The 27500-nt window shown below is 35.5% G+C and overlaps 1 protein-coding gene across 2 annotated transcripts in view; it reads right to left on the reverse strand.

Annotated features, from left to right (window-relative positions):
- The window catches only part of LOC145263635 (uncharacterized), an 83438-nt gene that overhangs the window by 20568 nt on the left and 35370 nt on the right, over nucleotides 1–27500 (reverse strand). For both annotated transcript variants that reach the window (XM_080120489.1, XM_080120488.1), the window contains exon 2: nucleotides 164–323. In XM_080120489.1, the coding sequence (XP_079976615.1) occupies nucleotides 164–323 (160 nt within the window). The remainder of the gene's footprint in view (nucleotides 1–163; nucleotides 324–27500) is intronic.

The raw sequence follows: 27500 nt of genomic DNA on the forward strand, positions 1-27500 counted from the left end.
AAAGAAGTGTGATTCTTTAACGAAAACGAAAGACAGATTCCTTTAACAAACACAGAACATAATTCCAAACTTATGTAATCGATTTTTTTTTTTTCTTCAAACGTGTAAAATATCCCAAGATTCAAGTTCACCTACGACGGTGTTATCGCACCACAAGACTTACTTTGCTGAGCTTTTCACCGCCATGATGAGGGAGGAGCGTCTTCAACGATTGAAATCCGGCGTTGATGCTTTGCATTCGACGACGTTCGTTACTGTTGGCAATCTCACGACGGATTTTCTTTTCTTGTTCAAGCTGAGCTTTCGGCGACATCGGACGTGGCCTGCAAAGAAATGAGGAAAATAAATGTTTTATTCTTCGAAAAGTGAAAATTACTTGCACCGGAGAGCATTTTATAAATTTAATGCTACTAAGACTAAACTTCTTTCCGTTAACAATCACAAAAACATTCTCAACCATAGATTGCTATGACAAATAATATCATACTCCAGAGACCATCATTCTGTTAGATATTAGCGGGGCAATACCGAAGGTGTGTTAGTCGACAAGTGTTACGATCGTTGTAATATTTTGTAAAAATAGAATGTTACAGCAAAATAAATCTTTACAGAGAAAATTATTTATGTTACGATGTTTTAATAGAAAAAAATGTTAGAACACAATAATTTAAAAATAGGTTTGACCTCTAGAGTCTGATGTAGTCTTACGTAGAAGTCATTAAAAGTGACGTGGATGAGAACGAGAGAGAGCAGACACAGTCGGAGTCGAGAGAGGGAGAAAGACAGTCCACGGACGGTGTTGGCTACTAGTAAAGGAGATCAGAATGTGTTAGTCTAGGATCAATAGCAGCTTTCCAAAGGGGAAACATCGGAAATAAAGTTGCTGAAAAGACAACTCGAGATTTGTTGATTCATTATGAATCTTCTTTGCAAATTTTCCAGAGGATGGGTCAAACAAGATCAGGAACGGACCAGGTATGCCTCTCTGATTGGCCGATGTTACAACAAGAGAACTGTTATTTGTCCCTTTCTACCCCCCCCCCTCGCTTAACATTCACAGGCAACACGAACTGAGACAAACACATTGAGGATGTTGCCAAGGCGGCTGCTGCAAAGAAGGTGAGCTCCCTCTACCATGCTAGAAAATAGTAATATATCCAAAAAGTATGAAACATCATTGAACAGAAAATTATTTCTAGTAGAAAGTAATTTTTACGGAAAATTGGGTAAACTCGCGTTTTTCATAAAGTAGGCGGTAGGAGGCTAAACGCAAGGGAGATAACTCTGAAAGGAATATTTTAGATTAGTTGTGTCATGGCGGCAATATTTGTGATCTATAGCGATAGACTTTTTTTTATTATTAAAAACACAATAGCAGATGATAATGAATTTTCATAATTTTGGGATACATTACTATTTAGTCGAAAACTTCAAATAACCTGGAACAGAGAGCACTGAAAAAGATTTTAAAATAAGAAAAGCACCAACACTGAGTGCATGTCACGGGCTGAGGAAGATATGGCCATCCACTCTCTCAGAAAAGTTAAAAGTAAGACTTTTTGTTGCCACAGTAGAAACAGTCCTTCTCTATGGTGCTGAGGCATGGACTCTTTAAAAAATGCTCTGAAGAAGAGGCTGCATGGCTGTCATACACGGATGCTCAGGATGGCCCTCAATAAATTATGGAGGAGCACCCAACAAACCAACAACTTTATGATGACATACCACCAGTATCACTGAAAGTACCGCAGAGAAGAATGAGAGTATCTGGTCACTGACATGAGACACAGCGAAGAGGAAGTCAGCAAGCTAGTTCTCTGGATACGAACAGATGGACGCCCAAACCGTGGTAGAGAAAGAATTACCTACATTGACAACCTGCTACAGGATACAAGATTGGAAAGTGTTTGGGACCTGCAAACTATCATGGAGAAGTCGTGTAGATTCAATGGTGAAGCGTTCTTAAAGATGACACACTGCATTATATATATATATATATATATATATATATATATATTAGACATTAAGAGGAGATTATAGATATATATATATATAAATCCCATTCACATATACACCTTTCACGATAAAGATAGAACTCAGAATTAGATAGAATCGAGCAATTGCATCGACAATGGACAACGCCAGACCCAAAGTGGGTTTCGATGTACTGCACTATCTTAGTTGTATGACGCGTTGCTTGTCACATCGTAGAATGTAGAACTGGATAAAAATATAAGAATTTAAAAAAAAAAAAAAAAAAAAAAAAAAAAAAAAAAAAAAAAAATCAAGGCATAGTCAATAGATTGCGCTGTGGCCCATATGGTTAGGTCGTCAGTATTGCACACTTCATGAGTGCGACGACCTGGGTTCGCGTCTATGTCGGAGCACGTCACTGATGAGATGCAGTACATCGAAACCCACTTTGGGTCTGGCGTTGTCCGTGCAATTGCTCGATTCTATCTAATTCTGGGTTCTATCTTTATTATGAAAAGTGTATGTGAACGGGTATTTATATATATATATATATATATATATGGGGGGCAACGTATGCCTTTGTATCAAGTTTTTGTTAATGTACTCTGGAAGATTCTTAGGAAACTAGGCTGTTCTACTAGTTTTGTGGAGTTACTTTAGCAGTTAACCTTAATATCAAGGCCTGAGTGAACTTTAATGGATCTGTCTGGTGCAATTTCAGTTGAAAACGGTGTGAAACAAGGGGATATACTTTCTCCTACATCATTTTTTATATATATGTGATGCTGGTGCTTTTAACAATTGTGACATTGGGGTGAAGTTTCGGCTTCGCACATCAAGTAAACTTTATAATCTTAGACGCCTCAACGCAAAGTCGAAAACTTTTCAGAACTTCTTGAACTTTTATATGCAGATGATGCAGACCTTGTTTCACATTCAGAAACAGACACACAGATGACTGCGGACAAGTTATCAGAGGCTCGTAAAGCTTTTGTCAGCCTCAAGAAAACATGTTATCTATTCCCCTCCTTTAAGAATGCCATATGTTGAACCAAACATCTTGGTTGATGGTAAGAAGTTAAATGTCACGGACAATTTTGTATATCTGGGTAGTACGCTGAGTAAAGACTGTACGCTTGATGCTGAGATAAATCACAGAATAACGAAAGCCAGTTCTGCTTTTGGCAAACTGGAGAAACGTGTGTGGTCAGATCGGGGAATCACATCAAAAACAAAGCTAAGTGTCTACGAAGCATGCGTTATCACTACGTTGCTATATGAGTCAGAGACTTTGACAACATATCGAAGGCATCTCAAGTTATCGGAAAGCTTTCATCAGAGTTGTGTTCAGAGAATACTTTTAATATTAACGGGAGGACTGTAGTTCTTGAACGATCAACTAGTAAAAGTATTGAAATGAAAATCATTCAAAATCAGATGCGATAAACTCGACACTTGGTTAGGATGGAGGACAAAAGACTTCGTAAACGTTTTATGGCGAAATAAATAAGGGTAAAAGACCACAATGTAACCAAACCAAGAAAAAGGTTTAATGATTCTCTGAAAAGTTTGAAAATACTTGATACGGACATAACTGCGAAAGATCGATCACTGTTGAGAAAAACTATTAAAAAAAGTTATAAGATTCTTGAAGAGCAGCGTGTAGATCTTGCCGTCTTAAAACGTGTTTTAAGAAAGCAGGACGAAAATATGATGTCAGAGAAATTACAACAGGAACTGAAGTGCACTGTATGTGGCAGATACATTTGTTAAAAACTGGTTTTGTAAATCATCTGAAATCACAGGGGACGGCTACTATAACAGCGAGATATGACGGAGTATGCAAGTACCTCCACTGGACCATCTGTAAAAAATTAAACATCCAGTGTAACAGCAAGTCCTGGGAACATCAACCTGAAAGAACAGTTGGAAATGACCTATATACCATACATTACGACCATGTAATCCCTACAGCCACCTACCTTGAAAATGCTGCTGTCAAACCTGACATAGTTATATGGAATAAGTCAGAGAGAGTAGCAACCTTGGTTGGAGTGTCCCTAATGGTGGGGTCTGAACAGAGTTAAAAACGAGAAACAGACTAAATATCAAGGTCTCATGTATGATATGAAAAGAAACTGGAATCTTAAGGGGGATATCAATCATACCAGTTATCATAGGTGCCACAGGACTTATGAAGAAGAACCTGAAGTCCTACCTAACTAATATTCCTGGAGAACCAAGTGCAAAAGAGATTCAGACAATTGCACTTAAGGGAACAGCGAGGATACTAAAAAGAGCTCTCGGTTGGTTTCAATAAAAAGCGGGGCAATGTTGGCAGCTGGTTTGGCTGCCCCATACCCAGCATTACAATCTCCAAAGGAAGAAAAGAAAAAAAAAAAAAAAAAAACAATCTTATGAGAAGGCTTTTACAGCACACCCGGCAACGCCAAGTTGTCATATTTGTGGTTTAATTTGCAAATCTAAAAGTGACATAACACGACATTTGAGGATTCACAATATTATCATGCGATTACCTTTACAAGGAAAGTTTTTATGTCACATGCGTACTTTCATGTAGGACTAACGCTGGATTAAAAGGTCACCTACGTGCACACAGCCGCACACCACATAACTGAAGAGATAGCAAACTTCTGTCCAGAACTAGCAATCATCGCGTTCTCTCTCTCTCTCTCTCTCTATATATATATATATATATATATCCCCCCCCTTTGGGGGGGGGACGACACAAAAAACAAACCAGGGAAGTAACTCCATCGCCTAGGAAGCAAAATTAAATACGAAAAGCAGTATTTCAAAACTGCTAATATCACTACAAAAAAAAAAAAAAAAAAAAAAAAAAAAAAAAAACAGATCTTATAAATATATGTATTATATATGCACATACAAACATATATACATGTTGGTGCAAAAATAATGTCATTTTTATAGAAATAGTTGAACGTCAAAATCCAGTGCCCCCCCCCCATCGCCAAACTTTCACAAATAAAAAAAAACTCGACTAGCTACAACCACTATATACGATATCCCCTACTATCTGTGCCTAAATCTAAATGCAGATTCCATGAACAAAGCTTCATTCCCAGAATTGCCCACCTGTGGAATAACACTGTTCCGCTGGCCTGTTTTCCGGTTGATTACAACTTCAAATTTTAATGTAAACAAATTTTTGTTGAACCGTCCTCATAAGTAATCAAATTCTACACAATTTACATCAGTAACCATTAATACACCACCACCTTATATGCATTAACCCTTATAAGTGGTGACTCCAAAGTGGAAAAAAAAACAAACAAAAACAAAAAAACATGCGTCTGTTGATAATAACTAATACACACGCACATCTATGTAAGGTGAAGCCCGTCAGAGTACTTGACTAAAAAAAAAAAAAAAAAAAAAAAGAACGTAATATTTATTTATGTATTACACAATCAGAAAAATACCCCCCCCCCAAAAAAAACATCGGTACTGTCGGTTTCAAATCGAAACAAAGATCAATATCTGCTTGAGTGCTTGCGCTGTTTATATCTGTCTCTCTGGAAATGGAAGAGATAGGCAGATAGAAAGAGGAAGAGAGTGATGAAGATGAAGAGAGTGATGAAGATGAAGAGAGTGAAGAGGAAGAGAAAGAGGATAAGAGTGAGAAAGGGGATGAGAGAGAGATGAAGAGGAAGAGAAAGAGGATCAGAGTGAGAAAGGAGATAAGAGAGAGAGAAAGAAAGAGGATAAGAGAGACAACGAAAAGAGGGGGAGAAGAGAGAGAAAAGGGGAAAGAGAAAAGAAAAGAAGGAGGAAGAGAAAGATAGATACTGTTAGCACACAGATTACTAATGAGGCTGCCGGCTATAATAGCAAAAAAAAAAAAAAAAAAAAAGTTCAACAACAACAAAAATATCCAACATGAAAATAATCTGCCGATTTAAAAATAAACGCAGACAAGAAAATGCCCAATTCCACTTCTATAAAAAGAAACCGATCCCCCTCCCCCTCCCCGTGGGAAGAAGGAAACGGGTAAGAAGGAAAAAAGAATTATCGCAGGGTGAAAACGAAATAAATATATCTTGCAGAAATGCGTAAAGAAGAAGGAAACAAATAAGGAAATGGCTTAACAGAAAAATGGGTGGGGGTTGAGGGGGAGGGAGATGCCGTTCTCATTCACAAAAAATACCCCCTCCCCCATTCACCATCCAAAGTTGATAGTAAACACATTTCAATTTATTACATGAAACGTTTTTATGGGGGGGGGGAGAGAGAGAGGGAGAGAGAGATCTAAGAAAATGCAAATAAAATTGGACGATCATTTTACGTTAAATTTACATAAAGTAATGACACCACCCAACACACACTCGAAAATTAACACTAAGTACCTCCAACGCGAGACACATATTTAACACGACGTAACTGTAATTTAATATCATGATTTTTATACCATTTAAAAAGAAACTTCAAATAAACTAGCAATATTAAAAAAAAAAAAAAAATTTTTACAGCGTACGAAAATAATGAAAATTCGAGACTAAAATCGTCCTTACGACGCCTTAAAACAACGTTCCTATGTAAATGACGTTTTTGAAGCCGTAAACATACCCATGTTTTAAAAATCTAGCAAAAATGAACTAATGGCCAGACAAATAAAATATTGTAAATTTTACAATATTTTATTTGTATTCACTTCGTGAGTGTTTAAAAAAAAAATCTGATATCTTTCTGTTGAACTTGGGAATCTGCACGGAATTCCAATCGGATCTTTTTTTTATTTAATCCGCCGTTACGGAAGCATGGGCGATTCTACATCCAGCCGTACTGGTGTCAGCTGAAAACCTCGAGTTAAAGAAATAATGGTTTTATTGTACCCATTTACAATGCCTCCCCACGAGGACAGAGTTAGACACCAGGGTCGTTTTTTAACGCGGAGAAAAGGTACAAAAAATAAAAAAAAAAATTGTCTCAGTCGTGAAGGACTGCTCCTCTAGGTGTACCAGAATTTTTGTAGGAATTTTTGACACCCCTAACATGAAACTGCGAATAAAATATAAAAAAGCTCGTAATTTCTCTTTTAAAAGTGGGTTATTTATTTTCTTTATGGATTATACTTCCAAAATAAACTATTAAAGTTGTTTTAAAAGTAATAGAAATATTTCTGTTTATTTTTTTTAAAATAGTAATGAAATTAATTGAATTTTACGAGTTCAGTATTTTTTCATTTTTAAATTTTAAAAATCTATCAAGATTTTTCTATTGATTCAATTTTTACGATATTTTCAGGGTCAATGTGAAATTTTATGCTCTTTCCAATAAACCGAATATAATATTTTAGACAAACGTTTTTTTTTTTTTTAATTTACGGCCCCCCTATTTTGAAATGTCTATTAAAAAGTAAATAATTAATGTGCCAAAATTTTATATATCACAAATTGAAGATAATAGATCAATTAATAATATATTTTAATTAAAAAAAAAAAAAGAAGTTTTTTTGGACATTTACATGTAAAGTCCGAAGTTTAAAACCTTTTTTGTTTTTGTGTTTTTAAACCACGTTGTTTGTATATTTTTTTAATTTTTGGTCCTTGCCCCTTTAATTGGGGGGGGGGGAAGAGGGGTTGAATTACATTTTTCGAGTAGTTATAATCTTGGAAAGACAGGGGTTCGAATTAATTCACGCCCCCCCCATTTTAAAATGTCTATTAAAAAGTGAATAATTTATGTGCCAAAGTTTTATATCACAAATTGAAGATAAAAGATCAATAAATAATATATTCTAATTTAAAACAAACAAACGAAAAAAAAAAAAAAAAAAAAAAAAAAAAAAAAACCAGTTTTTTTTGGGGGGGGGGAAATTTACCTGGACAGTCCGAAGTGACCACACACACACACGTTCGGGGGGGGGGGTAAAATGTGAAATTTTACAGAAAAAGAGGTAATTATCTATCTATCTATCTATAAAAGTGAGAATGCGCGTGAGAGGACACTTTTCAACTTATATACTCAACGAATTTTTTATCTATAGACTTGAAAGTTGGTATATAGGGTATTCAGACATGTGGAAAACCTTTAAATCTGGTTTTCATCAGGAAAAAAGGGCCGCTAAGAGGTCAAAATTAGAAAAAATTATACTTGAGTCATTAGATTTTTTTCTTTTTGCTAATTGTTTCACGAATGCGCATGCGTAAATCGTTCACGAACGATTCACTATGTTAAGAATAAGTAGGTTTGTAAGCACTCTTTAAAGATCGTGTCATGCTGGTCTAACGATTATCATACTTTTACTGTCTTTAGGTTTTGGTTTCGATCTCAGCTCGAGTATTTTTTTTTACTTACAAGAAATGAACTGTTTAGAAAAACATAATACTCGCATGCACGTGTCTCAGTTTATTTCCGTTTTTTTTTCTTTTACCTCTTTTATTTTGTAAATTGATTTTTCTTTAACCTCTTTTTTCTTTTTTTAAGGAATTTAACACTAATACGGTATATATCTGTTTATAATAAATAAGAATTCTGAATTAATTAAAATATAATATTCATGCCTGGCGACCTGCTTGTTTAGAATAAAACTTATCAGAAAAAAAAAATAAATAAATAAAAAAATACAGAAAAATCGGCGCTTCTACACTATCAGAACGAAATTTCGGAAATCGTAAAACTGAATTTCACATGAAAACAATGGTATCTACTAATGATGGGATGATTCCAATATTTTTCCCCCGATTCCAATACAATTACTGATTCCGTACTAAATCACCGATTCTTTATAAATCTCTAAATATTTAACTATAGTTGTTATTTTCCCTGATTTCTGTTAAAAAAAAAAAACAAAAAAAAAAAAAACAAACATGCAAATATTTTCCTAAACGTAAACTTATACTTGTGGAGGATGATCTATCGATTTTAGTTTTGCTAGTATTTTAAAATCAATAAATATTTATTATTTTATCATTATTACCAGCCATGGCAGATTTTGCTTTAAATAAAATCAAATAAAAGACAATTAAAAGAATCGTTTTGGCATCGGAAAATTGGCACAAATTTTTTCGATTCCGATAACCACAAATCTGTCGAATTTTCCGATTCCCGATTCTGATTAATCGGCCCAACACTAGTATCTACGTATTCCTCGTATTTTTAAGATGATTATATCCAAAAAAAATTACGAAAATCGATAAGGCAGAAAAATTATTTATTAAAAATAGATTTTGAAGAAAACGATCGTATTTGCTTATGAAAAACACAGGGGAGTTCAATAGGGAGATATTTTCCGTTTCAATTTATTTTATTAAAACAAGATGGCCACAATTTTTGACCTGCTAACGCAATTTATTTTTTATTTATTTATTTATTTATTTTAATAATTCAGTAATATTCAGGCAATTTCGACTGCATAATTTGGAAGCTAACTTGTAATTTATTAGAATTGACAAAAAAAAAAAAAAAAAAAAAATCAGTAGAAACCATTGTTTTTTTTTTTTTTTTTTTTTATTTGAAAACTCCATTTATAGACTACAAAATTTTCTCCTGATAGTGCAGAAGCACCGAAAAATCTTTATAATGTCCATACTCGTCACAGAACGAAGATGTCATATTCTAAAAATTACGTAAATTTATGAAGTAGTTCTTATTTTTATTTTTTTTAATTATTTACAAAAATCAAATTTTATGACGAGCGGAATGAGAGAGCCATTATTTAGTATGCGGACAATTCACTTCGACTATTTTTCTTTTTAACCTCTCCAGAAGTAAGAGATCACCTATGGCTGCCAAAAATAAATCGCTTAAAGTCGTAAAATTTGATTTCTTTTTAAAAAATTTACTTTAGGGACTGCCAAAACAACGTGAAAAAAAGAACGCACGATTCCGTGACGTCAGATTTGTGTTAACTATACGAACTATGGAAAATCAGAAGCGACTTAATGATTTTTTTTCAAACCTTTATCTTCTTCAAACTGCAATTAATAATTAATCTTTGTTATAACTTTGTTAGGTTTTAAGATTTACACAGTTTAATGATTAATAATATTATAAACATTTGTATATTAAATATGAAATACGGTTTTACTGAATGTTCGTTCGGGCTTCCATAAAAAGACAAACAAAATATGAGGAGGGGGGCTACAAAATGCTTAATATTTGTGCAACAATATTTTCAAATTGGTTTTAATCTGGCGATAAAATAGCTGACAAGTCATGTTTATGTAAAAACTTAATATTAAAAAAAATTTTTTTTAATTAATTAAAAATCTGTTGTAACGGAACATTTTGAAATAATGGAATTTTAATCGTTTTAATCTTTTAAAAATTAATTAATGTTTACGAAGTTTCTTTTTCTTCGAAATTCCACTGATTGTAGTAAATATTAATTCGAAAAAAAAAAAAAAAAAAAAAAAAACCCTATTTAAAAAAAAAAATAATTTTTAATTGCAACTTCAAGGTAAGTTTTTGTTCAATACGTGTATTTAAATAATAATAAAAAAAATGTTTTACTTATTTGAACTTTTATGTTTCATAAAAAATAGAAATTTCGATAGATTTAAATATATTTTATTCAAATTTCGAAAAAATAAATTGCGAGGGGGGGGGACACGCACTAAAAAAATATTTCCCCTCATATATTTTACGGAAACTGCATTTTATATGTAATTTCATTCTAAAATGGATAAGGATCGAAAATTTCACGAAAATCTGACCATTAGTTGATTTTTGCTAGATTTATTAAACACGGGTATGTTTTTACGTTGGGACAGCTTACTACACGGGAACGTTATTTTAAAGCGCCAATTATGTAAACACGATTTTCGTCTCGCAATTTCATTATTTTCGTACGATGAAAAAATTTTATTTTTAAATTATTACTAGTTTATTTTTCCCTTCTTTTCAATGGTACAAAAGTTATATTGATAATATTAATTTATAATAAAGTTACATCGTTTTACATATGAGGGGGGGGGGTAATTCTGTGGTGACTTTTGGAGGTGCCTACATTTAGTTGATCAATTTATGTGATTTTTGGAATATGACATCTTTGTTACGAGTCAAGTCCGTAGGTACCGAAAATATACTTGAAACGTTGCAACACTTGCTTATATATCAAACAACAGGAGAGAGAGAGAGAGAGAGAGAGAGAGAAAGAGAGAGAGAGATGCGCCTTTCTTGTAAATAAACGTGTAGAAAGACGTCACTCAGTCTCTCCAAGACCTATCACTCAGATTCAATGGACGACCAGATTTTGCTGTTGAAAGAGGCAACATGAATTGGAACAAATGGATTGAGGACATTGCCAAGACGGCTGCAAAGAGGATGGGCTCCCTAACATGCTAGAAAATTACTCATACCAAAGCCACAATACACCCATCCATGGAGTATTGTTGCCACATCTGGAATAGTGCATCTATCACTAGTCTTTCCCTCTTGGACAGGGTCTAAAAAAAAAAAAAAAAAAAAGGAATCTGCAACCTAATAGGTCCCGCACTGTGAACCAACCTCCAACCCCTGTCCCATCGCCGCAATGATGCATCCCTGTGCCTGTTTCGCAAGTATTTTGACGGAATATTATTTTAATGAACCCAGCAGTCCAGCACGTGTGTCCCACTCGACATACCACTCTTAGACAGGATCCAAGAAAAAAAAAAAGAAAAAAAAAAAAAGAAAGGACAATTGATGAGAAGAAAGATTTTATTAAGGGGGGAGGGGTGCGACACGCACGTGGTTTGGTCAGACGATGAGGAGGGTGCACGCACATCATTAGTGTCAAGCGGAGAAACCGGTAATAACTTCGGTTTCTATATTGTGGAAGTGAATAATAACCACTTACCTTCCAAAATAAATAAAGATAAAAATAAATAAATAATAAATCGGTTCTCATGTACTTGTTGTCTCCCTGTTTATGCTTTCGCTTTTTCGCGTTCACATATTCTAATTCTGAATTCGTAGCAGTGGGCCGACATCAGTTTTTTTGTTCTACCAAAACGGTCATTAATATATATTTTTTAAAAAGTTTAACATATTTCAAATTGATATAAATTATTGCACATAAAATTTAATTAAATTTCAACAAAAATAATTTTTCTTGTTTCAAATTATTTAATAAAGTAAAAATTGAAATTTTTACTTTATTACTAGGGTTATGACAACAGCATATTCTTTTCCTTGTTTTGATTATCCATTGATATCTTATATGTTTGTGTCGAACTGGGTCGGATATACACTCGAGAGTCAAAACATCGATAAGAATATGCTGTTGTCCTAGTGATTACTAAATAAATTTAATAGATAAAAACATCGTAAAAACGGAATTTAACTTGAAAATACTATGAAAAAGACGAAAAAAATAAACCCCTTAAAATTTAATAATCAAGTTAATAAAAAAAAAATGGAATTTTACTTAAATAATTCGAAATAAGAAAAAAATAATTTTTTTTTTGATTTTTTTTGTGCAATTGATTTATATCAGTTTGGAATATGTTAAACTTAAAAAAAAAAAAAAAAAAAAAAAAAAAAAAAAAAGTTAATGACTTTGGGGGGAAAAAAATAAAAGAAAAAAATACCACTGATATCGGCCCACCGCTACGAATTAGTAGGAATAGGGGTATGTGAACAAGAAAAAGCGAAACTAGAAACAGGGAGGCAACAAATACACGAGAACCAATAAATCGGTTCGAGAAATAACCCTTAGAAGCAGGAAAAGGAAATTAAGTCATTTCGAATTAATTTTTTTTTTTTTTTTTTAGCTGCCAAGCAACTTGAAAAGATTTCTATATCAAAGTTCGAAGAGGTTAAAAAATAAAATGTGGGGAGAGAGAGAGAGAGAGAGAGAGAGAGAGAGAGAGAGAGAGAGAGAGAGAGAGAGATTGACTGACCATCAGAGAAAAAAAAAACATGGGGTGAACATATCTATTGTTTGCTTTTTTTTTAGACACCCATTTTTGCCGATTGATCTTTTGGATCAGTGTGTAGTACCTCTTCAGTGGTGGGTCAGGAGGCGTGGAGATAAATCAAGACATTAAAAAAAATATTTTTCTATATCTCAATCCACAGTGCCCCGTTTTTATGAGAATGGCGAAAGGGAAGCTGAACTATAGTACACTCCTTTTTCTTGGCCTTCGGGCCGGGATCAAAGTGTAGTATCTGTTCCGGCAGATGCTGCACTTAAGATAATTTGTACCAGTCAATGGAGGGGAAACCCTCTATACTGGGACAATTATTATTTTTGGTAACCAGAGTGCCCCCTTCTTGCCTACTTTTAGGGGAGCTGGTTTTTACCTCACATTAAAATCGGCCTTGTGCCTAATTTGCTCGGTGGGGGAGCAAATAAATACCATCTGTTCCGGCAGATACTGCAAGCTATGACTAGCTATGACTAGCAAAGACCAGATGTGGGGGCAACCCCACATGCCTGACCTTTAACCAGCTCCCATTTCCCACCTCTGGGGAGCTGGTCCCCTTTTTCCCTTCCCCCTCCCTTCACTCCTCACATTAAAAATCGGCCTTGTGCCTAATTTGCTCGGTGGGGGAGCAAATAAATACCATCTGTTCCGGCAGATACTGCACTTAAGATGATTTGTACCAGTCAATGGAGGGGAAACCCTCTATACTGGGACAATTATTATTTTTGGTAACCAGAGTGCCCCCTTTTTGGGGAGCTGGTTTTTACCTCACATTAAAAACGGCCTTGTGCCTAATTTGCTCAGTGGGGGAGCAAATAAATACCATCTGTTCCGGCAGATACTGCAAGCAAAGACCATATGTGGGGGCGACCCCACATATAAGACCTTGGTCAATGTAGGGGAAACCCTTCATACCAATTGTCACTATCCAGCTCCCCTACTCCCCGGGAAGTTGGTCCCCATTTCCCCTTCACTCCTCACATTAAAAATCGGCCTTGTGCCTAATTTGCTCGGTGGGGGAGCAAATAAACACCATCTGTTCTGACAGATGCTGCAAGCTATGACTAGCAAGGACCAGATGTGGGGGCAACCCCACATGCCTGACTATTAACCAGCTCCCATTTCCCACCTCTCGGGAGCTGGTCCCCTTTTTCCCTTCCCCCTCCCTTCACTCCTCACATTAAAAATCGGCCTTGTGCCTAATTTGCTCGGTGGGGGAGCAAATAAATACCATCTGTTCTTCAGCTGCACTACTATTTCTTGTTCTCTTTCGGTGGAGGAGAAATCCTTTACGACTGAGACAATTTTAATTTTTGTACCTTTTCTCCACGTTAAAAAACGACCCTGGTGTCTAACTCTGTCCCGTGGGGAGGCACAGTAAATAGGTACACTCCTTATGAAAAAAGTCCTGGCCCGGTGTTTCTGGGGAAAGTAAATATAGCTGCAACAGTGCAACAATGCAACATGTTAGACATATCGGGGTGGATGGGTAGCAAGCCCAAAGCCCCAAGCCCGCGATGATGATGCGCTATAAATGATAACGCGAACATTTTTTTTTTTCGGCAATTTCTAAACGGACGATGAGCAATAGATGAGAAATTTTAAAAACTTGTTTAGAATTGACTTTTTTTTTTTTTTTTTTGAGTAGATTCATTCCTATTTTCACTGGACATCAAAAACACGCGCGCGTGTGTGTGTGGGGGGGTGGTGGTGGTGAATAATGATGGATATTTTCAAAGTGGAAAAAAGTAAAGAGACGGAAAAAGATTGAATAGGAGAAAAAACGGGACTGGGATGGACGAGGATAAAACAGCACAGAGGGGGATGAAGTAGGAGGAAAGAGATCTAGGGAAAGGGAGGATGAGGAAGAAGGAGACGGAACAAAGGAGAAGGGGGAAGAGACGGAGAAAGGGGAAAGAGGAAAGAAACGGAAAACGGGGGAAGAGGAAAGAGGCGGAGAAAGGGGGAAGAGGAAAGAGGCGGAGAAAGGGGGAAGAGGAAAGAGGCGGAGAAAGGGGGAAGAGGAAAGAGACGGAGAAAGGGGGAAGAGGAAAGAGACGGAGAAAGGGGGAAGAGGAAAGAGACGGAGAAAGGGGGAAGAGGAAAGAGACGGAGAAAGGGGGAAGAGAAAAGAGACGGAGAAGGGGAAGAGGAAAGAGACGGAACAATGGAGGAGGAAGAAGGAAGGAGATGAAACATGGAAGAGGGGAGGAGGAGAAAAAAGATGAAATAGGGAAGAAAAGAGACAGAACAGGCGAGGAGGAAGTAGGAGAAAGAAAAGATACACGATGACGACCTTTGACCATCTCAGTGTGTGTGTGTGTGTGTGTGTGTGTGTGTGTGTGTGTGTGTGTGAGAGAGGGGGCGATTACGAAAGCGAGTAGGAATTTAGAGCCCCCTTCCTTCCTCCTTCCCCGGGCATTTGGAGACGATACCGATGACCAATTCTAAATTCTCATCGGAAAGAAAGCAATAACAATATTAAACAAATAATAATGTCCGAGGATTCGTAGGAGGCGTCGTATAAGGGTGTGCATGTGGTGGTGGTGGTGGTAGGAGGGGAATAAAAAGGGCTACCACGCATAAGAAGAAGGAAAGGGCCAGGGGCGATCCTAAGGATACTTGATGGCGTGAGCAAGTGCGCAACAATGCAGCGCGTCTGTCATGCTTGCCACCGAAGCCCCATGATGACGCGAATGGTCAGCGCGTGTGCGGAGGGAGAGAGGATGAGGAGGAGGAAAGAAATAACCTATTGACCCCTCCTCATTATCGGGGGAGGAGGGGGAGGGAAGGGCGATTAATGAATGAACGAAAGACGCAAAATGGATACTAACAGGAGAAAAAAGAAAAACGCAGAAGAATCGATATGCGACGTCGATGATGAGGAGCAGCCAGTATCGATTTCCTCCCTCCCTCCCGCAAATGGGGAAGTTTGGGAGAGGGGGGAGGTCATATTGCATAACAATAACAAGTAGCAGAACCAGCGCTCTCACCTGCCGCCGCGGCAGTTTACAGAGTAGTAGTAGTAGTAGTAGTAGCAGCTGCAACAGCCGACTACTCCCCACCCCCCATTTCGAAAACCCAGGGTTGTCAGTGATAAAACCAAGTCTGTGGAGGAAGATGGAGAGAGGGGGGGGGTAATAGCAGAAATCGACCAGACACACACACACACACACACACACACACCATTAGTCAACGTTTCACGGGTATCAAGCAGGTTGTAACATCTATCGGCGCTCTTTCGAGATATATATATATATGCAAGTTTTGAGAAATATATATGGCAAGTAAGCTACACAGAATTTCCCGCGTTTCATTCTCGTGAAGATTCGTCAGGCTATTGCTCACAAGAACGCAATGCGAAAAAAAAAATTCTGTATAGTCTAATTGCCACATATACGTTTATAACTTACTACGTAGCTGCTCTACTCACGTATTGAGCACTGTTAAAGTAAATACCGAAAATCGATACATAAAATATTGTATACCCTTGATAAAATTTTATTTAGATAAAATAATAAAAATTTCATATATATATAATTTTTATTTCATCTATATAATTGCCAATACATACGGGTCTTCAATTACTGACCATCTTGTACAATTCTACTCGGCCTTTTGGCTGAGATCAAAGTGTAGTATCTGTTCCGGCAGATACTGCAAGCAAAGACCCTATGTGGGGGCGACCCCATAGATAAGACCTTGGTCAATGTAGGGGAAACCCTTCATACCAATTGTCACTATCCAGCTCCCCTACTCCCCGGGGAGTTGGTCCCCATTTCCCCTTCACTCCTCACATTAAAAATCAGCCTTGTGCCTAATTTGCTCGGTGGGGGAGCAAATAAATACCATCTGTTCCGGCAGATACTGCAAGCAAAGACCCTATGTGGGGGCGACCCCATAGATAAGACCTTGGTCAATGTAGGGGAAACCCTTCATACCAATTGTCACTATCCAGCTCCCCTACTCCCCGGGGAGTTGGTCCCCATTTCCCCTTCACTCCTCACATTAAAAATCAGCCTTGTGCCTAATTTGCTCGGTGGGGGAGCAAATAAATACCATCTGTTCCGGCAGATACTGCAAGCAAAGACCCTATGTGGGGGCGACCCCATAGATAAGACCTTGGTCAATGTAGGGGAAACCCTTCATACCAATTGTCACTATCCAACTCCCCTACTCCCCGGGGAGTTGGTCCCCATTTCCCCTTCACTCCTCACATTAAAAATCAGCCTTGTGCCTAATTTGCTCGGTGGGGGAGCAAATAAATACCATCTGTTCCGGCAGATACTGCAAGCTATGACTAGCTATGACTAGCAAAGACCAGATGTGGGGGCAACCCCACATGCCTGACTTTTAACCAGCTCCCATTTCCCACCTCTCGGGAGCTGGTCCCCTTTTTTCCTTCCCCCTCCCTTCACTCCTCACATTAAAAATTGGCCTTGTGCCTAATTTGCTCGGTGGGGGAGCAAATAAATACCATCTGTTCCGGCAGATGCTGCTTGTGGCAATTGGTTGTTGGTCCATGAAGGGGCAACCCTATATACCATTCCCCCTCCCCCTTCACTCTACATAAAAACTGACCCTTGTGTCATATTTTGCTTTCGTGGAGAAGCAAATAAATACCTACTGACCATCTTATTAAAAAAAAAAACCCGTCTTGTGCAGCGAACTTTAGCACAAACTCCTTTTCCATCTCCGTAGTCGTGTTCACTCATTATTCCATTTAAAGATCTTGGAGACTGTTTACGTTCGGTTGAGAAGGCCTCCCTTCTGTAAACAGAAGGAATGCCTCTTGGGTTTGAGTGTGATTAGTCTCTAGAATCTTCGAGTAATATAATGTTGCTGTGTTTTAATCGTCCCGCCACCCTATATAACGTAACGTGATTTGATTTGTACATATTTTCGATTCCTATTCGTTTTTTTTTCTCTCCAAAATAAATCCCTCGATACAGCTTTGATCAAACGAGGGCGAAACCGGTCAGCTGATTGCCCCATTTTTTTTTCTTCTCTTCACCCTGTTAACTTTATTTTAAACGTTTTTAATCATGATTCCCTTCATGATTTCGTTATATAAATTTTGTACCCCCCATATATATATATATATATTTGGAGGAGGGGGGGGGTCACGGTTTATCAAGGCCCAAAGACCACCAGACACATCAACAAAGGTAAATATGTCGAGTAGACGCTGAGACAATACCATGATGATCGGTGATGGAAGGTGGATAGGATTTAAGAACTTATTTATATTAGACTTGAAAACAGCGATGTTATAGTGAACTGGGATGCAGCCAGGCAGTAAAATGTTCTACAAACGGACAGTTCTCGGAAAAAAAAAATAAATAATAACAAACTTTGCTCAGGGAATTTTCATTTAGTTTTAGACACAGACAGAGATTAAGGGAAGTTATTGGCAGTTGTTGTAGTTAGATGAGTATTTGACGCGAATGTTTTGTGGGGAGGGAGGAGACCTGCCATGAAAATAATACGGCAGAGAAGATAGACTCACAACATGTGTTTTGTGCAAAAGAGAAAGTTAGGAAGTGAAAAGGCTCTCGGCCACTAGATTTCGAAGCCAGTTTTGTACCTTGCCAAGGCAGGAAAGGTAACTATTAGCAATTCCTCTCCAGATATGGGAAATGTAGTCCATCTTAGGATGTATTTGTCTCTTGTGTAGGTAGAGACTTGCAGCAAGAGTTTCTGGGGCAGTAGAAAGATCCTAACATTTTTCCAGCAGCATTGGCAACGGATCTGATGTAAATGTTTCATTTCAAGTTAAGAGTGAAGGTCAAATTCCAGAAGTTTGTCAAAGCAAGAGCCATTTATTTCAGCTGAAGCCAAATGGGGTAGTTCTTTCCCACTGTTAGAACTGTCACAGCAGGGTCAGAAAGTGGGATTGACAAGTCAGCGCCTCCAAGGAGATGCACTCTGACCCGCAAAAGTGCCAGTCATTTCAGTTGGAGCCAAGTATGTGTGTGTGTGTGTGAGGGGAGGGATAGCTCTCTACCACTGCAAGAGCTTTTACACCAGGGTCGGAAAGTAGGATTGAGACATCAGCACCCCCAAGTAGGGGCACTGACCTACATAAAGTGCCTGAGCAGCTCTGCGGGCATTCCACGGTAAGGGTGCTTCAGGCGATTAGCAAATAAACTAAGTTCTTCTCAAAGAGAGTAGGCAAAGCCTGGGAGGGTGGACCTCCTAGAACTGCATCGAACTAGCATCACGCTGCAATCAATAGGGACCAGATCATTACAGGAATCGTCTAATCTCCGTTTGATTTTGGGAGTCCTGAGGCTAGAAAACCCTAGTCGGTTGGAACCTGGTGGGGATCAGAGCATTGGTGGTGAAGATAGAAGCTTGGTTTTGGATGCGTTAAAAATAGTCAATCACCTTTTGTCCCCATTGTACCGTGTGCTCATGGTCGGAGGAAAGAGACTCGGAGAGATCTTAGTCATTTTCTGGCCTTTGAAGTGTTGCTGTAGATGTTAGTGTTGTCTGCAGAAATGTTAACGAATGATCATAGAATGATTTGGGAGGTCACTGAAAATCAGGAAGAGAGCTCAGTTTAGGATGGATCTCTGAGGCACGGCAGCGTTAATACTGTAAGTTTTGGACTTCTTTTGGACGCTTTTCCAAAACATGATTACCTGAAGAGTTAGGGTTATGGGGTACGGTTAGAAAACATTTGGTAAATCACATATTGTAAGAGCACCAATCGTTGTATCCATCTACTATGAAAATCCTATCAGGATTATCGTGCACACTGTGTGACATCAGTCACCTGTCTATCTTCCATATATTAAAAAAAAAAAAAAAAGAAAAAAAGAAAAAAAAAAAAAGAAAAAAAGAAAAAAAAAAAAAAAGAAAAAAAAAGAAAAAAAAAGAAAAAAAAAGAAAAAAAAATTAAAACTCGATACTTGTACAGTTTAATCAAGATATTAAAAAAATGAAAGTATAAAAAAAAAAGTTTAAAATTGTACGTAAGCTCATTTAATTTCATCAGGTAGTTTTTTTTTTTTTTTTTTTTTACAGCGAAAAAACAATTTGTTTTGATACCGAGCAAAAGGTTTGATTTTTAGGAAGAAAAGATAGTATTAAAGCTGGGGAGGGAGTGTCGGCGCTTTAAATTGAGTTATCTCCCTGTGGCGCGTTAAAAACATTAAAAAATGCCTATCTTCAACGTGCTGTCATAAAAACATGTTTTTCGCTGTAAAAAAAAAAAAAAAAAAAAAATTTGATCGAGTAATTTTTTGATTTAAGTGAAATTTGGGGGGGGGGGGTCTTCAGTCCAAAACGGATATGTACAATACAACCCTTCTTCAATATTTTCATTTTTTAATGTCTTGATTAAACTGTACAAGTGAAAAAAAAAAAAAAAAAAAAAAAAAACTCTTTCACAAAGCTATAATATTTTTTTTTTTTTTTTTGAATTTCCAACGACTTTTGTTTCGTTTTGAAATAGAACTAAGTCAAACTTTTCATTACAACAAATACATTTTCAAATATTGTACGAATATTTTCTTTTCTTCAAGTTAATCATCCAGAAGTCTTACAATAAAGATGAAACGTTGATGGACGTGTAACTTAGTTTGATCCTTTTTTATCTCTCTAGACTAAGACCATGTGCATATTGCTTGCGTCCGTGCACACTTGATGATGCCATCCATTATTAAAAATCGTTGGAAGCACCAAGATCTTTTATTACGTCAGAAATGATGAAGTAATAAAAATAAAGTAACACTTCATTAAAATGGAGAACATAGAGGACCCGTGACCACTATTAGCACCAATAAGAGTAGCCGAGGTCAACAGTGGTTTAAAAAAAACAAAAAAACTGCAGCAGCCAACAAATTAAGGATCTATTTTCTCTTGTGAACCCCCACCCCACCCCCGTGATTCGGCCACACATTGATCAACCAGTTGGTGGGGTGCACTTGGATTCATCTGTCATAAGGAACTCCGGGTTTGTATTACTGTACACATAGATTCGAAAAAGTTGTCAAAAAAACAAATATATAACAAATAAATGTTATCAAAGGCAAGATAAGTTACTTTTTTACCAAACTGGATATATTTTTTTGTGTTTTTATTCAATGTAACATGTTTATTCAGCTCGAAAAGCATACAGTGTTTATCGATGTATTGGAAAATTCAAAATGGCGCCCGACTGTCTCTTTAACACGGTACGTTTGGGAAAAGGAAAAGATGTTATAAATAATAAACTAGACAAAATACTATTAAAAAACAACCGAATATATGTCAACTTATGTCACGGTAATATATATTGAGCGAATTTCTAACAGTATTTTGTCTAGTTTATTATTTATAATACCTTTTCCCAAACTTACCCTCTCCGAGAGAGAGAGAGAGAGAGAGAGTCGGCCGCCATTTTGAATTTTCCAATACATCGGTAAACACCGCATGTTTTTCGAGCTGAATAAACATGTTACAATGAATAAAAACACAAAAAATATATCCAGTTAGGTAGAAAAGTAACTTATCTTGCCTTTGGTAACATTTATTTGCTATATATTTGTTTTTTGACAACTTTTTCGAATCTATGTGTACAGTAATACAAACCCGGAACTTCTTTAACCCCTTTTAGGAATTACAGTCAGCTAGCAGAGAGAATTCAACAGGCGAGCAATTACAGATCTCCCTCTCTCGTATGTCTACCGGACGCAAAAACTCAACACTCGCCGTAGAAGCTGACATTCAACTATTACAACACTGTATATCTCTCTCATTTCATATCTGTCCCTACTGTTGTGTAAAAGTCACATTGTGTGTGTGTGTGTATGTGTGTGTGTGTGTGTGTGTGTGTGTGTGTGACTTTGCTCCCTATGAACTCCGAAATAGCAGGGACGATTTTTTTTTTGATCCCCCGACAAAAGGAGGGCCGACCTTTAAATTCCACCTTGTCTGTTTGTCTGTCCGCACTTTTCTCAATAAGTACGCCTTGGAATTTTTGGAAATTTTGCACAAACATTAAACATGATATGAGTAAATAACATCACAAATACATTTTCGAATATTTACCACCTTACAAACAGAAAGGCCCAGTAAATATATATATATATATATATATAAGTAATGCCTGTAATTAGTATAGGACGACTCCAATTCTTTATAAATCTAACTATTTCACAATACATTTGTTACTTGTTCCCCCCGATTACACACACACACACACACACACACACACACACACACACACACACACACACACACACAATAAACCGGTCATTCTTTTTTGTTGAAGAGCATTTGTTCATTTTTTTTTTTTTTTTTTTTTTCTTTTTTTTTTTAATACCTGGTCGGTGATCATTTGATTATTTATTCCCTTCTGGTCCCCTGATTAAATAACTATCAACTGACGAAACCTGGGTAACACAATGAAATCACCATTGAATAATAATATACAAGTAACATATGTACAATTGAGCTCTCTAGCTTTTTTTTTTTTTTTTTTACCCATGTGAGATATTCACGTTTGTTGTGGTCACAAATAAGGTAACACGTGACGCATTCTGGCACACTCGAGTCGGTTCGATCTGAGGTGGTCAGTTTTTCAGGCATTACTTTCTCCTTTAAATTACAATGTCAGCTCATTTACAATGAAAAGCCCCCCCCCCCTATTTAAATTTTTTTTTTTTTTATATCAAACACACAACGTAAGCATCTAATTTGTTTTTAAATTCTTCTCACGAATAATAATTATATTTGCAAGTCCAACCCAACACACGTGTCGCACATATTAATTTTATCATATATACTAGAAGACATACCCGGTGTTGTCCGGTATTAAAACGTAACGTTAAAATCCTTAAAAAAATAAATAAATAGTAAAATAAATGAAGTAAAAAGAAAAAAAAGAAAAAAAATGAAAAACGAAAAAAACTGAAACGTGTGCATGCGAGTATTATGTTTTTTTTCTAAACAGTTCACTTCTTGTAAGCAAAAAAAAAAAAAAAAAAAAAAAAATACTCGAGCCGAGATCGAAAGCGAAATCCTACAGATAGTGAATCAAGTACGATAACCATTAAACCAGTTTGCCACTATCTTAAAAATTTTTTTTTTTTAATCTCATTAAACAGTTGATAAACAGTTAAAAATTTGAGCCCCCCCCCCCCCCAGTAAATTTTTTTTTTTAATTTTGACTCCTTAGCAGCCCTTTTTTTTCGGATGAAAACAAATTAAAAAGTTTTTACACATCTGAATACCCTATTTCAAGTTTGTAGATCAAAAATTCGTTGAGTGTATAGGTTGAAAAAAGTCCTCACACACTTTTATAAATATGTTGACATGAAATAATCGATTAAAAATTCGTTAATTTAATTTTATTTAGACTTCACTTCACGTAAAGGATTCAATATTATTATACGAGAGAGGATTAAAGAAATATTGAAGAATTCTTTAAATAGAGACGTAGAATAAAGGTATGATAACATTCAATTCGGGCCAAGATCATAGTGTAGTAGCTGTTCTGATGCTGCTGCACTTCATCTTTTCTGTCCTCAGTCAGTGGAGGAGGGATCCTTCATGTCTGAGATAATTTTTTTTAATTTTTGTTCCTATCCAGAGTGCTCCATTTTAGGGAGCTAGATTTTCCCCACATTTTAGGGAGCTAGATCTTTTCCCAAATTTTAGGGAGCTAGATTTTTTCCCACATTTAAAAATCGACCTTGTATCTAACTCTGCCCTCGTGTGAAGGCAAGTAAATAGGAGCGTTCAATGCTCTATCTGCAAATCTACTATCAAATCTTCATATGGAGTATTGTCGTCATATTTGGAACGGTGGATCTAAGAATCTGGATTTGAAGGTTCTTGATAAATTGCAAAAACGTATCTGTAATTTGATTGGCAGCACACTTTCTTCTTCACTGCAACCTCTTTCTCACAGACGTGATGTTGTTAGTCTCAGTCTTTCCTACAAATACTATTATGACATGTATGAATTGTATGATCTATTCCCTGCTCCCTTTGTTCCAGCTCGTTTGACTCATTGGTCTAGTGGTCTCTGTCAATTCGTTGTTTCAATACCTCATTGTGATACAACTTCTGTTCCGGTAGATTTTTTCCAAGGGCTGCAAGGCTGTGGAACTCTCTTCCTGCTCCCTGTTTTCCTTTTACTTACAATCTTGGTTCTTTCAAGACTAAGGTCAATAGACATCTTTCTTTGCAATAACCAGCTTTCATTCTTGTTTGATTCTTACATCAAGTGGTTTCATGCCTTGTCTCGGGCAATTTCTCTGTGTGTGTGTATATATATATATATATATATGTATATATAATAAGTTATAAAATATATATGGTGATTAAGCTACACTGAATATTCCGCGTTTCATCCACTCTAATGCTAAGCCTGAAGAGTCCTAGAGTGGATGAAACGCGGAATATTCAGTGTAGCTTAATCGCCATATATATTTTATAACAATAACTAGCTCTACCTACGTATTGAGCACTTTTGAAGTAAATACTTAAAGTTTACGCATAAATTTATACTTTCGTATATTAATTTTATGTGAGTAAATGAAGTAGTTTATATATATATATAATATAAATATATATATATATATATATATAATATAAATATATATATATATATATATATAATATAAATATATATATATATATATATATATAATATAAATATATATATATATATATATAATATAAATATATATATATATATATATATAATATAAATATATATATATATATATATATAATATAAATATATATATATATATATAATATAAATATATATATATATATATATATAATATAAATATATATATATATATATATATATAATATAAATATATATATATATATATATATAATATATATATATATATATATATATATATATATATATATATATATACTTCAGAATAAAATTATCCTTTTGCATTGCGTGACTACTGAAAGCGGTCTTAATTTTATTTTAAATTCTAATTTATTAACAATTTGAAGTTATTTTGGAGTGGAATTTAAAGCTCATATTCTTTATTTATAATAAATATTAAATATACCAACTTATATGTCTATTGATAAACAGATCCATCGGATCTACATAAGTATATATGTATCAAATTTTTTTTTTTACCTGATCCATTATATAAACAAAGGAAATTGCTCCAAGGAAATGCCTGAATCGGACCATTACATTGTGATGTGGATTACTCAAAATACAGTTTGGATCATTTTACAACACTGCAATCAAAGACATTCACTTTGGATTTTATCATCCAATTTGGATGTGAATTTTTATATCCTTTTCATTAACTTCCCTTACTCTATGACATTTAAATATTTAAACAACTTTTAATTGTAATTTTCCATGTGTCACTAACTGACAAATAAGGTGTAAAACATTATAATTATTTGCTAATATTTTCTCCTCTGAAGAGATGGTAGACATTGAAATCCTATAGGATAAGGAGTTAAATTATTTCAAATGTATTCTTTGTCTTACATAGAATAATAAAAATCTTTTGATTTGAAATTCAAACATTTCACGTCATAAATTTTTAAATTCATTGAATGACTAAAATTTGATTTAATTTATGAAAATATATGGCAATTATGCTACACAGAATCTGTTGCGTTTCATCCCTGTAGAGAATCGTCAGGCGAATGTCTAGCTCAACTTCTGTATGGAGCATTGTCAAAGTAAATACTGAAAATTGAAACGAAAAATATATCCTGATATCATTTTTATATCTATATATTCATGTTGGGGTAATTAATTGGAAAAGTTTGTGCCTATTTTCCAATGCCAAAAACGATTCTTTAAATTTTTTTTTATTTATTTGATTTTCTTTAAAGCAAAATCTTCCACTGCTGGTAGTGATAAAATCAATATTTATTGATTTTAAACGATCAGTAAAACTAAAATCGATAGATTCCTTTTAAATAAGCATATTTTTATGTTTGAGAAAATAAATGCAGATTTAACGTGTTTTTATGGTAAACGGGAAAAATAACAATTCTTGTTAAACATTTAGAGATTTATGAAGAATCAGTCGGGATAAAATACTGGAATCGTCTTATCACTAATAAAAAGCTGAATGTGTGTGTGTGTGTGTGTGTGTGTGTGTGTGTCTGGTCACGAATAGGCTTCTATATGGTTGACTATTTTAAAAAATTGATTACATATAATGATAGAAGATGTATCGAGACACAGGAATGGGTATGTTTGATCTGGCAGAACGGTGGTTCATTAAAATTGCGAGGTCTGCGTTCGCGCCTGGTCCAAAAAGTATGGAAATAAAAAATTTTAAATTTAAAAAAAAAAAAAAAAAAAAAAAAACATTTACAATTGTTTTTGATATAGATGTACATAAGAATACTTTGATAAGTATGTTTTAACTTAAATAGGGATGGTATAATAAAATTGTAGGGTCTGCGTTCGCGCCTGGCCTCCATAGAATGGAAATAGGCACAAACTTTAATAAAGACTTTTCATATCTATCTGCGTAAGTCTACTTTGATAATTATGTTTCAGTTTGAAGAAATATGGTATAATAAAATTATGGTGTGTTCGTTCATGCCTGACCTCCATAGAATGGAAATATGTCACAAAGTTTAACAAGGTTTTTTTTATATAGATCCATAGAATATTGTGATAAGTGTTTCAGTGTGAACAGGTATGGTATAATAAATTATGGGGTTTATCTATTTTATTTTTACTTTCATCATATTTTGCTTTGGTTTTGATACGCCCAAATTCGAAGCTATCTCTTTACAACCCTTCCTTTTCATAACCTATCATACTTTCATGAATCAGAGTTCATTTTGTGTAGGCTGTTTTTGAACCCAGTCAATGACGGGTACTTTTGCTAGTATACACACACACACACATATATATATATATATATATATATATATATATATATATATATATATATATATATATACACACACACACACTAACAAAATATACTTTACTCATATTTCCTTTTTATGTATACCAATCCTTATTTAAGAAGCTCCATGTAATTACAGAGGATTTAACAAATAATGGACAAAAGTCTATATTCCAAATTTCATGTTGACCATCTTACAATTTATTCCTTTCATTCGGTTGAAACAATTCTTGACAGTATCTGTTTTGTAGCGCAAAACCATTCACTTAATTATTATATCAGTGAATCTAGTTTGCCCTTAACTTATCAGAAGAAATAGCAACAATCAATCCATCAAAAGAACATAAACTGCATTGATTAAAAATCCTAAACTTGGAAGAGAAGCTGCAAATACCTTATTGTTTGCTTACATTATGTCATAGACAGCATCATGAAATTTGGAATGGGGACAAAAGTGGATGGTCACGTTCAATGCTGCCAAGACTAAACTAGTTTCATTCAATAATTACAAGAAACCCTCTCTACCACCCATAACAATGGCCAACGACTTTATCTGAGAGTACATCTTTCAAACTCCTTGGCCTAACGTTCACAGGAAACATGAGTTGGAACAATTACATTGAAGGCATTGCCAGGACCGCTGCAAGAAAGGTGGGCTCTCTCTACCGTGCTAGAAAACTACTAACACCCGAAAGTATCCTGTACCTCTATAAGGCCACCATTCGCCCATGTATGGAGTATTGCTGCCACATCTAGG

Source organism: Euprymna scolopes, chromosome 39 (assembly GCF_053919585.1).
Source record: "Euprymna scolopes isolate OS-2025 chromosome 39, ASM5391958v1, whole genome shotgun sequence".
Lineage (NCBI taxonomy): Eukaryota > Metazoa > Mollusca > Cephalopoda > Sepiida > Sepiolidae > Euprymna > Euprymna scolopes.